General features: G+C 35.2%; 1 protein-coding gene across 3 annotated transcripts in view; it reads left to right on the top strand.

Moving 5' to 3' along the window:
* The window catches only part of tanc1b (tetratricopeptide repeat, ankyrin repeat and coiled-coil containing 1b), a 201,634-nt gene that overhangs the window by 16,704 nt on the left and 168,439 nt on the right, over positions 1-16,491 (top strand). For all 3 annotated transcript variants that reach the window (XR_009422458.1, XM_059500646.1, XM_059500645.1), the window contains exon 2: positions 12,946-13,035. Coding sequence is in view for 2 of the 3 variants with exons in the window: in XM_059500646.1 (XP_059356629.1) it covers positions 12,978-13,035 (58 nt within the window). In the remaining variant the exon portion in view is untranslated. The remainder of the gene's footprint in view (positions 1-12,945; positions 13,036-16,491) is intronic.

The following is a 16,491-nucleotide window of genomic DNA, read 5'->3' as shown; positions in this document are numbered from 1 at the left end:
CAAAACATTTAATTAAGACTGTAAATTTGTTACTTTGCTTTTCTTTGTAATTAATTGTGAAATTTACTAAATTTACTTACTATATTAATGCATGCATACATGATGGCAGTGTTTCTGTGGGTCTGAAAAAGGTCTTCATTTATCTGTCCACAAAGGCCTAAGAGTTGAGTCCACAAAGGCTTTAAGAGTGTAGACTAAAAGCCCTAATGGATGCTGTTCAGTAATGTTTGCACGTGACTAGAGCTGCAACGATTCCTCGAGTAACTCGATTACAAAAAATTATCGAGGCAAATTCCTCTGCCTCGAAGCCTCTTTTAATTTATTTTAAATAATTTCAGCGTCTGCTGTCTCACTAAATAAGACGTGAACACATGAACAACATCTCCAGAACTGCTCTGACAGTCACTTCATGAGTATTTGACCGTCTGATTTGAGTAAAACTAGCGTCACATCACATACACAGAGCTGTAAAGGTACGTCAACCCATCAAAATAAAAGTCCAGTTTAGTTTAAAGACAAGTATTTGCCAGATATGTATTACTATTGTTCAGCAGAATGTACATAGTCTACTACTAAAAAAAAATAAAAATCAAACATTACTTTTTTTTAAGGTTTAATAACACAACATTTCTTCCATGTTTTATTTTTAATAGTAAATCCCCTTTGTTTACCCAAAAGTTAAGTTTGCTTAATTTTCAATAATTAAAAGATCAATTAAATTTATGTTTTAGGTGTTTAATGTTTAATGTGCATCTCAGAAAATGCTTTATTTAAAACCCCAACTGAATGGCACTTAATTCATCTGTCAACTTTCTTGTCATTGTTCACAGTACAAGTACAGACAGAGAAACAATGGGTAATAATTAAATGTTTATTTTTGATGTATGCATTGCATTCTATGCATTTAAAAAATAAAAATATTTTTTTTCTAAAAAAGGAAACTTAGTTGTTCATTTTAAGAGACCCAGGAGTCTTATTTTCTCTTGCATAATTAATATTGCACTTTAATTAAGCAAAAAAACATTTTGTGTGTAAAATTTTTGGTAGAATACTCGATTACTAAAATATTTGATAGCTACAGCCCTACACGTGTCTGTCTGAGTTTTGTTGACAGCCAGAGGATGCATAATTCTCTAAACTGGAAAAACCCTGCCACAGTATTTTTGCTTTGTTTTTTTTTGTACAACTATATAAACATCCTTCAATCAAGATTTACTCGAGATGCAAATTGTGAACTTCAGAAGTCATGTTTTCTGATAAATTAAACAAAATGAAGTGAACTTATGTAGCAAGAACAATTATCATTATATGTGAGTGTGGAAATTCTGATTCATGCAGCATTATTGCGTGAACATTTCTGAGTGGTAAAAGTGATAGATCTGTTAAGAAATATATTGTGAGAAGGCTGTGTGTCACTGCGTCCCAAACGATCAAAAAATAATAAACCACAAAGTTAACAAAACGATGCACTCCATTTTGCTGGGTGAGAGCGCTTCTCCGCCTTGTTACTTCAAAACAGTCGCATAATGACTTAAGCTGCCTTCTCGTACTTTTGGAAACTTCCTGTTTCCCTTAAGAAATCACAATTACGAGCTCGACAAATTGTTGTCAGAAAGAAAAATTTGGTTGACATCATAAACATTTGCTTGCCTACGATTCTAGAATTTCGGTCAAATACATGCTTATTTTATGAATAAATGAATGAAAATAATACATGCAATATAGCATAAATAGGCACTACTTTAACAAGAAGAATGGGTGATGTAGACATGAAAGTGCACTGTTTAGTAGGAGTGACCCGGTCACAGAAGCTGGCCTGACACGGACTCGGAGGAATCATTCATTTCGAATAGCTCATTGAAAAGAGTTGCTTGGAGAGTGAGAGAATGAAGAAGTGTGTAAATAAGTGGATCTTGGCGATGGTTTGTGATTGACCTGCTGTAATTGTGTGAGTCTGGAGGACTCGTCTGTGCTCTGATGGTTCAGTGTGTGAGTGGAACGAGCCAGAGGCGATCAGCAGAACAATGCCATGTCCGCTAAAGGTCCTTTCACACTGGACGCGATTTTGACGCGCGAATAATTCGCGCGATGGTTTTATTTTTTGATCAGCTGTTTGTGTAATGAGTTCTTTCACACCGAACGCGAATGTGCTGAGGCGAAAAAACGACTTTTATTTTTTTCGCTTTGATGTCGATTTTTTTTTTACTTTTGAGGCGACAAAAAGGCTTCAGCCAATCACATACAAGGAAACAAAGGTGACGTCACAGCAAAAATGCGGATTTTCTGATTACTTGTGTGTGTGTTCTATGGGCTGATGTTTTTAAGAGGACAGCTCACCTTAAGCAGACTGCCAGACGCTGCTCCGGATCAATTGGTTCCCTGAAGTTTGTGGTTTGACTCGTCAGATGCGGTGCCATTATCTGAAGGAGCTCCTCGAATTGTCCCACAGACATCCGAAAGTAAGTGCGGAACCGGCCATGATAAAGTTTTAGCTCCTGTACATGATTGGCATACTCCCCTTCAGACTCTCTGTTCTTTAGGACTGGGTGCACCCAAAACCTTCTTTTCTGTCTTTTAAAGAAAATGAAAAGCTCGTCTTCACTGGATGATGATGTTAAAGTGTCCATTTTCTCAACTGTCGGCGCGAAAGTTTTGGAATGTTGAAGCTCTCTGAACGTCACAGACATCGCAAATTCGCATCGCGGCTGATGTGAATGGTTTTGACGCGAACTATTCGCTTTTTCGTTTCGCTTTTTCGTTACGCATCCGGTGTGAAAAGGGCCTTTACTCTGCAGCGCTCTGCAGATGCTACCGTCAACACTTCAACCTGCTATTGTAGAGCTGTATAGTGTGTTTTTAAGGTGGGGTAGAAATGTAACATGGTGGAATCAAGAGCTTTGAATATTCTGGACTAGTTAGAAACAAGTTTTCCACAGGTGTTCTTTAAAAATGATTGCAGAACCCAGGGAAAGACTTTTGTTTCACTGTTTCACTCTGTGCTTCCAAAAACACGTTACTGAATTAATATTTAATAAAATAAACAGTGAATTATGATGTTTCCTTATAAATTATGATGGTTTGCTATAAATAGCAGTTAATATATGTTTCTGTTGATGGATGCGCATTTACATTACAACAATATTGAGGAGAAAAAAAAGAAACCCTGGACAAACCATTCACTCTTGATCACTGTGAATGACTTATGCTGGAATATGAGCGGCCATTTATTCTGTCATCATCCGGGTGCTGAAAGCGCACGCGCACAGATGAGACCTGAACAGCACACGTTAATATGTATTTAAACAGTTAAGAGCCAGAAGAAGCGAGCTCGCGCGCGCAGTGAGAAGATTTGTGAATGCGCTCCTCCGAAGCACGCAAACCCGCGCCTCAGAACGCGTGCAAATATAAGATCTCTATGAAGTATTGTGTTTAAATGGACAAATTCACACAAAAATTATGTCAAAATGACCGTCTTGGTAAGTATCCTACATCAGACATAGCCGGCCGAAAGTAGGCCACTGTATCAGTGCATTCTCTTAAAGTGACAGTCTTTATATTAATAGAAACAGCAACAACAAAGAAATCACTCACTGCTCTTGATTTAAAAAGCTTTTATAACTTTAATAAAGAATAATCTTTAATTTATATAGTCCAATATGCAATGCTGTTTTACATTTAAATACTTTACTAAATTTCTGTACCTAAAAACTTATGCTAGACCTGCCAAAAAAAGAAAAAAAAAACTGAAAATCATAGTTTATTGTTTGTATCTTTACTCTATTGTATTTATGTGTGCTGCTGCTTGTAGTTTGATAGAATATTCTTCTTCTTTTTTTTTATTAGAAAGTATCGTTTTTCCATAAACATAGCACATACCGAACTGTACCGAAAACCCTGACTCTAAAACCGTGAAACAAACCAAACCGTGAAAAAGTTGAACCGTGCCACCCCTAATCTATAAATAAAAGAAGATAGTGATAGAAGATTGTGTGTGTTTTTTGGTAAATATTTGTGAAATTTACTAACAATTTCTGAGTGAAAGTAATTTTAAAATTTTAAAGTCTCTTTGTTGGATCATAGACACAACAACAAAAGGTACTTTAACACAAGCTTCTATTGCTTGTTTCCTTAACACCAACCACATGTACAACTCTGGCAGCCATTTTATAGTCTAAGCCACACCCCATGATGTACCAATCTACAGGTAAGTTTACTTCCTTAAATATGCACTTTTGGTCCTATTATGCATATAAAACAGCATCTATCCAAAATAAACTCCACAAATTACAATATAAAAAACAACATATGAATGAACAAATATAACCCTTGTTTTACAGGTCCATTGAAACACCCCCCCCCCCCCAAGTGACGTCATACCCAACATGGTTTCTCCCAATCAGACGGTGTGTCCACCATGTTTAAATAGTTTAGGTTTAAAACATTTCGGGTTTGGCCACTGGTGTATTACAATGAGGTAAGTTATATTCATTATACTGTGTGACTTAATCTTAAATAAAGACTTTAAATCAAACATGTGTATTGTGGTTCTTTATAATGAAAATGACTGAACATACACATCGTACCTCACATCTTTTAAACGCATCATACACAATACATTTGAACAATTACAGGTATTATACAGGTCTGTGTATACTTGATGTCAGTGCCGACTAACAGACCATGTTAATGATGAGTGCAGTGTATGTGTGTGTGCTAGATATGGTGTACATGCATACAGTCCATTTATGATCACGGGGTTGCTCCGTGACAACTAGGTTAATAAGTTTGTTGTCAGAAGTCATCTACAACCATAAAAATAAACATACACAATTAAAAAGTTAATACTAGGTGATCAATTTCCAACATTTGTATTATACATGTATATGATTCCCATTTTTTTATTTTATAAATTAGTTGAAATTTTCCTTCATTTTTTTTAAGTGTGAATTTTATTGCACAGTTATTCTAAACTTGAACTATTTTATTAAAAAAATATATATATATTATTGTGACAGTCAAAATATTGCTGTTTGTTTGATTGGCCTGACAACTTCTGAATCAGTTTGTGGTTGTGTTTGGGGAAACCTGTTTGACAACAATTGATTTTGCAGTTCTGTTTGCCACCACTAGTGGTGCTAAAATTAAACACTTCACCATTAAACCAGGGTGCTTTCCTTTGCTCTGCTGTTTAGTGACTTTCATGGTCTGTGTGGCGGCTTCAGTCTGTAATGGGGTGCTGAGAGGCCCACCGAGGGTCGGCTTTAGAGAGATAATGCAGATAGCCCAGTCACTGGAGCAGTAAGACCCCCTTTAGAACGAGAGTGAGATAAAGCAGCTTTATAGAGCCCAGACGACCTGTAACCCTGCCACATACTCATTCCTGTGGAGATAGTCTGGTGGAACTGCCCTGAGATTTTTTCCATTCCTCAGGATATGGTATCTTCATCTTACACACTTGAGATTGTTCTGCTGAAGTTTTTGTTCGGTCAGAGCGCCACATGTTGATTCAATTTCTTTCCTGGGTCGGATCAGATGTGAGGGAAGTGATGAAAGGACTTGTGGACCTCTTGCTATCAGTCTTTAGGGTTCAGTCTTGAGACCCTTCAGAAACTCCTGACCTTAAATCTGTTCTGGAACCAGTGGTCGACCAGGGTAGAGTTATTATAGTTAACTAAAACTAAAGCTAATACTGAAGCTAAAGGGGAAAAATATTATGTAAAATACAATAAAATAAATGTAAACTGAAATTCAAACTATATATTATATAAATTAACTTATTTTATTCTAGTTGTCAAGGAATTTTTTTTATTTTCATTTAGTTTAACGTGATGTACTAAAATAACAAAAAAATAAAATAAAATAAATGATGATAAATTTATAGCCCCCCCCCAAAAAAAAAACACAATAAAAATGATACACAACAAAATGATTAAAATGATTAAAAATAAATTTAAAATTAAAATGTAAAACGTTAAAATAAAAACAATTTAGAGTATTAATATATAAATATTATCAGTTGGAAAAAACTATTGAAAATTTGTTTGATTACATTTTTATTTTAGTTTTTGTTGAAAGACTTTTCCAAGAAAAATACATAAATATCAAAGATTGTCAGAAGGCTGAAAAATAACGAAAGGTATATTTTTTGGCATATGTCACCCAGTTCAACTTATACAGATTGTGAAGGTGATAGAGTTCCTGTTCTCTCATCTCATCGAGATGGATGGAGTGAGGGAGCATGTCTGGAATGAGACACAAGACTGTAATTGCTTGCATGTGCTTCACTATCCTGTAACAGGAACAACAGCCAGTATGGAAAAACTCATACGCAGACAGATCACATTCAGAGTTTGTCTTGAGTATTTTTCGATAAATTATGAAACTATAGTCTACACTTAAACGCAGTTGTTCACTTCGTTATTCATTTTCTTTAATTTAATACTTAATAGATATATATATCACATAGTAGGTTTGTGATTTTATCATATTTTCCGAATTGAAAAGTATAACCCATGTGGATTGCGTAAATCTGTGAAAATTCTAATATAAATTACATTAAATTACATGTTTTTAAAATAATATTGATAATTCTGTTAAGATTATTATTATAACACATACATTTATTAAATACTTGATTTACATTTTTTATTAAATTGTTTATTATTATGATTGTTTATTTTTATTACTAAATATTATATAATAATAATAAATGTTTATTTTTATAGTAAAATAATAGGTATTATTGTGGCGGGATAATATTTAACACTTCAGTTTATTTTGTTAAGTTAATGTAAAATAACAATGAGCAATTTGTAACAATGTTGATTTACTTAAAAAAAAAAAAAAATTAAACAAGTTGCATTCAAGGTGAATTAAAGATTACAAATCTTTAAATTAGTTAATATGTATAATAAAACTATATGTATATATGTATATGTGTGTGTGTCGTTATTGTGCACTGCTGCTCGTAGACTAGCTCCAGTTCTCATTGCTGCAATGCTAAATGATAGCAACTCACCAGGGCACTTCACCAACTCTCCACTCATTCTCCTCGGACCATGCATAGGCTTTGACGGACATCAGTTCTTGGCAATTCCTCATTTGCCCTCCCACGTCTGGCTGGTTCGAAATTACACGGCTGCGGATCATACATGTTGGCTCTTGCCACCTCTTCCTCATCCCAGTCAGTCGCTATAACGTTAGTTCTGATGCTGCGTTCCAGGCAGGTTTTTGAACTCGTAATCACTATTTCATACCACTACTAACGACTTTGTACCGTTCCAGGCAAGTTACGCCAAACTTTCTGAGCGCAAGGAATTGTAACTAGATTATTTATTTTATTGCAACGTTACATTGACCTAAAATAGTTTTTTAAACGTGTACCACTTGCATAAACAATGCATCCCTAAGCAGTATTATTCGTAGGGGCTGCCATCATCGTTTCGCGTGCTGTGTGACCTCGGAACTCGGAGTACATCGATCTAGTACGAGACACAAGTTCACGGGTGGGAAGTCACGGGTTTGACTGCCGTTCCAGTGCACTTTCACGGGTTTAATGTTGGAAAAACACGGGTTACGGGTTGCCTGGAACGCGGCATCATACTAGGCTGAGGCTACCTTACCTCGACTTCTCCCCAACGTGACGTCATCAACGAGTTGCGTAAAAAAAAACATTAATACCAAAAACTTAAAAAATAGGTCTTTAAGACCATTTTTGAGACATTTTAAAAATGATATACATATCTTGAGTGATTTATGTACCATTTAATCGAAATTGGTGGTTAACCTGCCACATGGCCTTTAACTCTGAACTCTGAGATTTTTTTTCATAAGATTTGTGCTGTGTAAGCTGTCTGTAGTAATATCCAAGCTTATTTACAGCACTTTTTTTGAACTCTTTGACCCTTGTGCGTTAAACTCAACAACAAAGCTGCCCGCAGATGCCAGTTTTCAGCCAGATAAGCAGTGTGAACCCAATTTGTTCACCTCTTGTGGGGTCCAGTGTTTCTTTTTAACTTGGTTTCCGTACTGCATGTCGAGAGTCTCTCTCTCTCCTCAACTTTTGATTTCTCACTCTGGATGAGGCCACAGCAAGCCTTCTCATCCAAGAGCTACAATCAATGCGTATCGGACGGCCGCTTGCCTCCTGGGGAGGGACCTGCAGGCTTTTTTCATGCTTGATCTCTGTGCTGTGGCCTCCGCTGTGAGTTCAGCAAGGCTCCAGATTCAGACCGCTCACCTTGTCTCGTCTCATCTGAGCACAGCTGTCAGGCACACTTTATATTTCACTGTTCTAGTCATTGAAGCAGGGTCGTTTTCTCAGAGGAGGCCATGATAATATCATTTGTAGTACAAAAATATAGCACATAGATCATTTAATTGGTCAAGCATTCATTTTTCTGTTGAAAAGAAATAAAACTGTGGTAATATGTTGCACATAACACACACAGTTTTACCCAATCTCATGTTAATATTGAGTACCTATGGAGTAGTACTTCATCCTATATATCTTCAAAAAAAATTTTGTTTTATCATATTTATAAAAGAAAGATACAGATTTACGATTCTCCTCCTGGAGGTGCGCCATTGGCGGAGCTAAAGAGTGACATGTACTTGAGCGCCGAATGCCAACAAAAAAGACATTTGATGGCGTTTCACTTACCGTCTGCAGTTCCTAAATAATGACAGGGAGCTTTAATAGCTGAGACCGCTCCATCTTTCAGTATCAAACCATGTGCATATCCAGCACATATCCAGTCAGACTGGGCCTTGTTTATAAAACGTTTGTCAACAAACACACTTGTGAAAACAAACGGTATTCACTGTTTACATAACGCTGGGGTTCTTTAGGAAGCTGAACAAAGTTATCTTTCCCTTACCCCCAAAAACACACTTCTTTTGAGACATTATTCCTGAGCAAGTCCCATGTAGTAATGCCGATTAACTCTCTGAAACTTGTACGAACCCAGAAGTAAGAGTTTTGCCACAGAAATACTCCGTCATGCGTCCAAATTGTTTAAAAAAAAAAAAAAACTTTGTCCATGCTTAGCATGAGAATCCAATCTCTTTAACAGTGTAAACAATTCTTAGTAGCAAGCATTGTACCCCACTTTAATTTACACAAACTAGAAGCATCATATGGAAATTCTACCTTTTTTATCAGTATTACAAGAAAAAAGTTGTGAGATATGAACTCTGGACTTTTAGAACTGTTATACAGATTTGTGAGGAATAAAGTGAGAATTTTTAAATAATTGATATTTGTGACATAAACTCAAAATTCTAAGATATAAAAGTCAAAAGAAATATTTAAATTTAATTTTAATTTAAAATTAAAAAGAAACTTTAATTTCTTTAGAAATTAAAAGAAACAAACAAAGACAAACAAAAACAAAGAGGTGCAAGAGGTGAAGGAACCTCAGCGCTATCATGACAAGTGGCACGGGAAGCCCAAGTTCAGTTGTTTAGCATCAATTATAAGTGGAATGCTGGGAATCCAACATCTTGTTTTCCGGAATAACAAGATAGTGGAGCAGAGCCGCTCTATGCAAATATTGAAGAATTCTTTCCATGCCGGCCCACCAGCAATCACACATTACAGTGGGTGGACTGTGGGAAAAATCCCAGAAATAAAATATACAAGAAGTTATTTAGATTGTTCTTTATATATATATATATATATATATATATACATAATTCTTTGTAATGCATTTCTTAAACTATGAGCACTTTTAAGCCCTGTGGACCTTTAGAAAATAAACTCTGTTGAAATACACTCTACATACACACTTGTTTATTTGATGATTCTATTAATAATGTGGACATAATGTATATGCACTCAATAATTCTGTTGGTTTGATCTTTTTTGGTTCTGAACCACCAATTTTCTATCAACTGATAACTTGATAACACTTTGTTGTGGTAAAATTACTTTGTTAACACTTGCATTTATTAATTTAGCAGATACTTATCCAAAGTGACTTACAAATGAGGCTCTTACCGTATTTTCCGGACTATAAGTCGCACTTTTTTTCATAGTTTGGCTGGTCCTGTGACTTATAGTCAGGTGCGACTTATTTATCAAAATTAATTTGACATGAACAAAGAGAAATTAACTAAGACAAATGAACCAAGAGAAAACATTACCGTCTACAGCCGCGAGAGGGCGCTCTATACTGTTCATTGCTCCTGTAGTCTACACTGAGCAGCATAGAGCGCCCTCTCGCGGCTGAAGACAGTAATGTTTTCTCTTGGTTCTAAATAAATGCGACTTATAGTCCAGTGCGACTTATATATGTTTTTCCCTCGTCATGACGTATTTTTGAAATGATGCAAATTATACTCAGGTGCGACTTATAGTCCGAAAAATACGGTAATTGAAAATTATGTACAATTAAAATATTCTCTTCGTAAGTGATGTTAATGTTTATTTGTGTTTTTATTTTTTATTTTAACACATCTCATATTTTATATTTCATCTCAAGCTCCTCACTGACACAGCTGTCATTTTGGGAAACCAGTACATTCAATTTTAATAAAGTGAAATAATTGATGTTCATCTTGGAAGTGACACCACAAATATAAAAATTGTTTGTGTTTTTTTTTTTTTTTTTTTTTTAAGATTACCATAGTTTTTTATTTTAATCATAAATATTAATATTATAAGATTGCAAGTATTTGTAAATCAAACACATTAAAGACCTTTGCCAAGTAGCAAGTAGTACAAATGTTCTATACTTTACAAAGTTGTCAATAAGACTATTGGAGTACTTTGACAAGAAAATGCTATTTCAATTTTACTACTTTAATATTTTGCATTTAATCCAATGTAGTGTTGTCAAAAGACCCGGTACTTTGGTACCAAGTCGGTACTAAAAAAATTAAAATGTCACGGTACCAGGTTTCTTTAAGTACCGGTAGTACCGAGGACCCGGACAAACCCGGTTCTGGATGCATACAGCGCTATGATATCCGCGAAGCAGAACACGCGGACGGAATCTCAAAATCCAGTCATGAAAATGAAACTTACCTTTTAATATGGACAGTCACGGAATTTGTCAAGGTTAGCATAAATTAATCAAATCAAATTTCCATATGGACCAGTATCTGTAAATGTTAAGCCGCAAAAGTTGGTTGAAATCTGCATCCTGCTTGTTCTGCGCGTCTCTGTTTGAATGAATGAATGGTTTGTTTACTACATAGACTGAAGCGCGTGACGCTTGCAGTAATGCGGACATACAACATCACCAGAACTGTTCTGAGTCACTTCACAAGCATTTTACTGTTTCATTTGAGTAAAACCAGTGTCAATTTAAAGGTATTCACGGAAAACTGTCAAAACAGCCTCTACATTGCGAATAAATCACTCGCATATGTGAATAAATTTTACTGAGGGCGAGTAAATTATGTCTATTGTTAGCCATTGGCTAATAAATTCTTAGATTTTACTCGCCAGTGTGTGTGTGTTCGAGGCTATTATAAGATTGGCGCAGATATATTTTCACTCGCTGAACACTGACTGAGCGCTTCAGAGTTCTCTCTCCATCAAGCGATCTGTACTTTTCAATTCATCTCAATGGACGCACAGTACACCTGTATTTGCCTCTTTTACTGTCTATGGTATTTGCCGAACTGTAAACTTTGTGTGAAGGAGCACAACTCGCCGTCGCTTTGCTGATAGCTGTTTCTCACACATGCAAAGAGAGAGAGAGCGAGAGTCTTACCACGCTGAATCGACATGCTACATGTAAACTATATTCTTTGTTGTCTTCTCCTGTCAAAATAATGTAGTTCATTTAGAATTATTCATGTTTTCGAACAAGCAGAAGATATGCCGGTTTCTCCGGTAGTGGGCGGAGCTAATGCGCAAATGGCAATTTCATTGGCTGGCGCTCATCTTTTACCGTCCCTGTTTTGATTTCAGCAAATCAGTTAGACCGAACGCAGACAACGTGATTAATATTCACGTAGCTCATCAATCCATAGTGCATTGTATATTGTTAGTATGGTAGTAGAATTAGTAGTATTATTATCTTTTAATAATAATTATTATGATCTATTACTATTTTTTTTTTTACAGAAACCCTCAATGAACAAAAATGTCTTAAGCATCACCACCAGTCTTAAGTTCAGATAAATGACAAATATGCATTCATTACAAATTCATTTTTACATAAAGGCATTGTGCTAGAAATATTACTATTATTTTGTAAAATGTATGTGATACTGCTACTACTGTTAATTAAAAATTAATCACACAATATGTCTTCCATGTTTTAATTTTAATAGCAAATCCCCTTTATTTACCAAAAAATAAAATGTGTTTAAATTTCATAAATTAAAAGGCAAATTAAATTTGGGTGAAACTTGTTTACTGTTTTTCATAATTATATTACTTGTAGAAGAACTTTAAACACAATTGTAAATAAGTATAAAGAATGGCATTGGTTTTATTTTTAGTGATAAAAAGTTTTTTTTTTTTTTAATTAGCATATTTTTGTGTTTTGTTTTGGTACCGAAATTGGTACCGAGAACCGTGGATTTTCACTGGTATCGGTACCGAATACTGAAATTTTGGTACCGTGACAACACTAATCCAATGTATTCCTTGTTGTTTGTAAAATTCACTAGCTATTTCTGATGGAAAACTGTTTCTGTACCACATATTTGCAGTGTAAGTTTTAAGTCAAATGTTTCAAAGCAGCTTTATAGAATATCTGGGCAATGATATTGTTTACATTTTTGAGACGTTAAATGTATTGTGTCCTCATTTAAAGAAAGTGAAACTCTTGGGATTTTAAAGAGCAGGTAGTCAAAGAAACACTGACATGCATTGTTTTTCAGAGATTTTTGAGTGTAACTCTAGACTGCAATATCTCTGATTTTACCATAGCGAATGTGTATGAACCTGCTGCTTCATATGAAAAATCTCTTGTGTTTCTACAGTGTAGTCGTGAAGGGATTCCTGGAGTCACGCCATGTTCAAGGCCGTGCTGAAGAAGAGCAGAGATGGTGGGAAAAATAAGAAGGATACAGGTATGAACACATGGAACTGAATCTGTATCTATAATTTCTGATTAACAAAGTTTAGTAGCTTTTCCACCTTGGAAACAACATTTCATGTCAGTCAGTGAGGCATTTTGCAGCTAATTTGTTGATTCATACAACATAAAGCCCATCAGAAGATATTAGACTTGTAAATATGTGCTAATTGAGGCAATACATGAATTGGTTGAAGTCTGAGGTTGGCTGATGATGTCATGTGGCTGATATGCATCTGTCAGCATGTAGATGATCAAAGTGTGGCATTTATTTACTGGGATTTATGATGTGGTTTCTGGTTTATGGCACTGTTGTGGAAACAGGTGTGCAAGAGCACTGAACGCTGTGGGAGAATTAGGAGGAGATGAGTGCGTATGTGTACTCTTGAATTCCCTGGGATCATGGGATGTCACTATGGAAATATTTATGGTGATTTGGCATCTACAGAAAAGTAGGAGTTAAGATAAAGACCCAAATACAGCGGCTCTGCTCGAGACCTTGCGAGCTGCCTGTTTAGGCGGCATTTCAAGGCATTATAGGAAACATCAAGACTCTTTCAAAAGTTAATGAGTGTAAATATGATGGTTTCTTAAGTGGAAAAATTATAAAACAGCATCGCATGTCTCATTTGCAGATCTAAAATCTGAAAGAAGAGGCATGAGAAATATAACTTACACTTATTTAAAAACTGATAAACCATTGTTTTTTTTGTGCAAAATAGTTAATTGTTATACAACAAACATTACAATGTTTGTCAATTTCAGTGTTTTATTTCCACTATAGTATAAAAAAAATTTATGATAGTAGAGCTGAAACAACGAATCGATTTAATCAATTAAAATCGATTATTAAAATAGTTGTCAACTAATTTAGTCATCGATTCGTTGCTAAATAACTTTTATTTGCCGTAAGCGGCTCATTTAGTGCATATTTCAAATCTGCGGTGACCAAAGTGTGGCAGTAATGAGCCACCGGAGGTTTTACTCAGCCAGTACATACGGAGAAGTAGCGAATAGCCAATAGCTGGCCTTGTTTTATGTCACGTGCTTCCCGAACAGCGTCTCTGCAGCCATAGACATCATATGATGTCTATGTGTGCAGCATTCAGCGTGATGTGGGAGTACTTTACATTGAGCCTTTAAAAAAGAAGAGTAACCTGTAAACTCTGCACTACTGCACTGTTTAAGAGGACGTTCACATATCGCGTCTTTTGCGCGCTCAAGTTCCTTATTTCCAACACCGCACCGCATCGAGTTAAAAACATTTCAACTTTTCAGAATGCCGCAACAGCACCGCGGGTCATGTGACAAGAACTAACCAATCAGCTTCATCCTTTCCCGTAACAACGTTAAAAGCTCAGTCAAGATGAAAGGAACAGCTGATCATAGTTGTATATGGATTTCCATTTTGAAATAAATTTAGTAGCAGAGCTACTGCAAGCGATTTTTGAGCTGCAAATCCATTTATCCTTTGCTGAAATTTCCGCGTCTTCAAGGAGAGGGCACGTCATGGTTGCTTATCAAAGGCAGACGCCTCAGGGGCGCTTCTGCGCGAGCGCTTTGGAAAGAAGGAGAAAGCGGTGCGCCTAGCGTTTTCCACGCGTTTTTAGGCGCGATTTGTGAACGGCCCCTAAGACTTTCATTTGTGCAGATTCTCCAGTACAATGTTGTTTGCAAATGTTTAGTCGTAAAAGCTGATAACATTGCTTTTTAACAGTTAACATTTAAAGCTTTACAAACATGTTCTGTAATCAGTTTGTCGTTTACCAGTTCAAAATTCAGTCGTGCAGCCTAATTATGACTGAATGAGAGAGGTAAATGTAGATATTTGAAATGCACTTTTTTTTCTAAGTATTATTCACTGCTCTTTTTCACACAGCAGGTTTTTTGTGTGTGTCCTATTTTTTTTTTCTGGACAACCTTCTGATGGATTTTACTTTAAATTGTGAGTTCCATTCAGGTTTCATGCCATTGGCACTTTTTTTGAAGGATTGTTTACAATTTCACAGCAAAAGCTATAAAGCTTTTTCCCAGTATATAATAAAATACAATGCACTGCAACTTTATTCTGTTTTATCCTTATTCTTCGTGAAAATATGTTCTGAAAGATTCCTTAATAAGCTTTGTTCGGGATGTTAAACTACTTTAGGAGCTCTAAGGACTGCCATGGTGAAAACATTATTTGAAATCTCCTTGTGAAATTTGCTAGAGTATGGGTCAGTTTTCTGATTGCAGAAGAGTTCGACAAAGGATTACTAACACAATAAAACAACTCCAGGTATATTTTTGATGAGGATATGACAGTGCAAAATGGTTAAAATCTCTTAAATCTATGCTGAATGATAAAGACCATTTATTAATAATTTACTTGGGGAAAAAATGGGAAAAACTAAAATATAAGTACATAAACCGATTAATCGTAAAAATAATCGACAGATTAATCGATTATCAAAATAATCGTTAGTTGCAGCCCTAGATGATAGATATTCAGATTGAAATAAAACAAATATTAAAGACATCATAAAACATTGTTATACTGATATATGCGCGCTCACATACACACACACTATATTATATAATGTAATGATATATTATAAATTATATACATATATTAAAATAGTAAATATTTTGTAGTCAGTTCGGAAAACAATTTATAAATAATAGTTGTCTAATTAAAAATATTTGTTTTTTATTTGTATGTTATATATTTTTAAATGCTTATTCTAGTATTTCACCATCTTTTTAATTCCATGTGTGAACATTCAACTCAATTGAAATTGAGTAGGTCAAGTCACCTGTTTACTTCATGTTCATGTCTCTAGCTGTAGATAATTGGAAAATGATAAAGCCACATTCATGTGAGGCCACTGCTTTTGTTTTGTGTCTATTGTTGTTCAGGGCTTCACTTCAAATCAGGCTTTGACATGTTAGCTTTGACTGAACTCTTCTTTATGTATATAGACAATGGTGAACTTATACGTTTGTGCCATGCTGCTGGCACACTAGAAGAGATGAAAGGGATTCTAAAACTCAGCTAATTGGCTCAGAATACTGTAGCTCTGCCTCCATGTCTTTGTGGGATTTATTTTTATTTTTTTTCTGTGAATTTGTGTGGTTGTCGCTCCTGTAAATGAACCGTGTGTGTACAGTGACTACTGTATTGAACTGATGTTTGATTGTGGTTTTCTTAAATTGATGTTCTCAGGATGAAATCATTTAGATGTAGGGCTGAAACTAATAATTATTTTAATAGTTCTATTGATGTATTTTTTTAATTGATTGCATAAAAAGTGCACGCATTGTTTTCCGTCTGGTTTAAAAATGTTATTCCACATCCTTGTTACTAATCATAAATCATCAATTTAAAACAACAATATAATTGTGTATCGACAGTTTTGGAACAGCATGAACATTTAAATAACTAAAGTACAAGTGATATTAAAGAACAAAA

Source organism: Carassius carassius, chromosome 19 (genome assembly GCF_963082965.1).
Source record: "Carassius carassius chromosome 19, fCarCar2.1, whole genome shotgun sequence".
NCBI lineage: Eukaryota > Metazoa > Chordata > Actinopteri > Cypriniformes > Cyprinidae > Carassius > Carassius carassius.
Note: the sequence above shows the minus strand (reverse complement) of the source record. Positions and strands in the feature narration are given on the sequence as shown.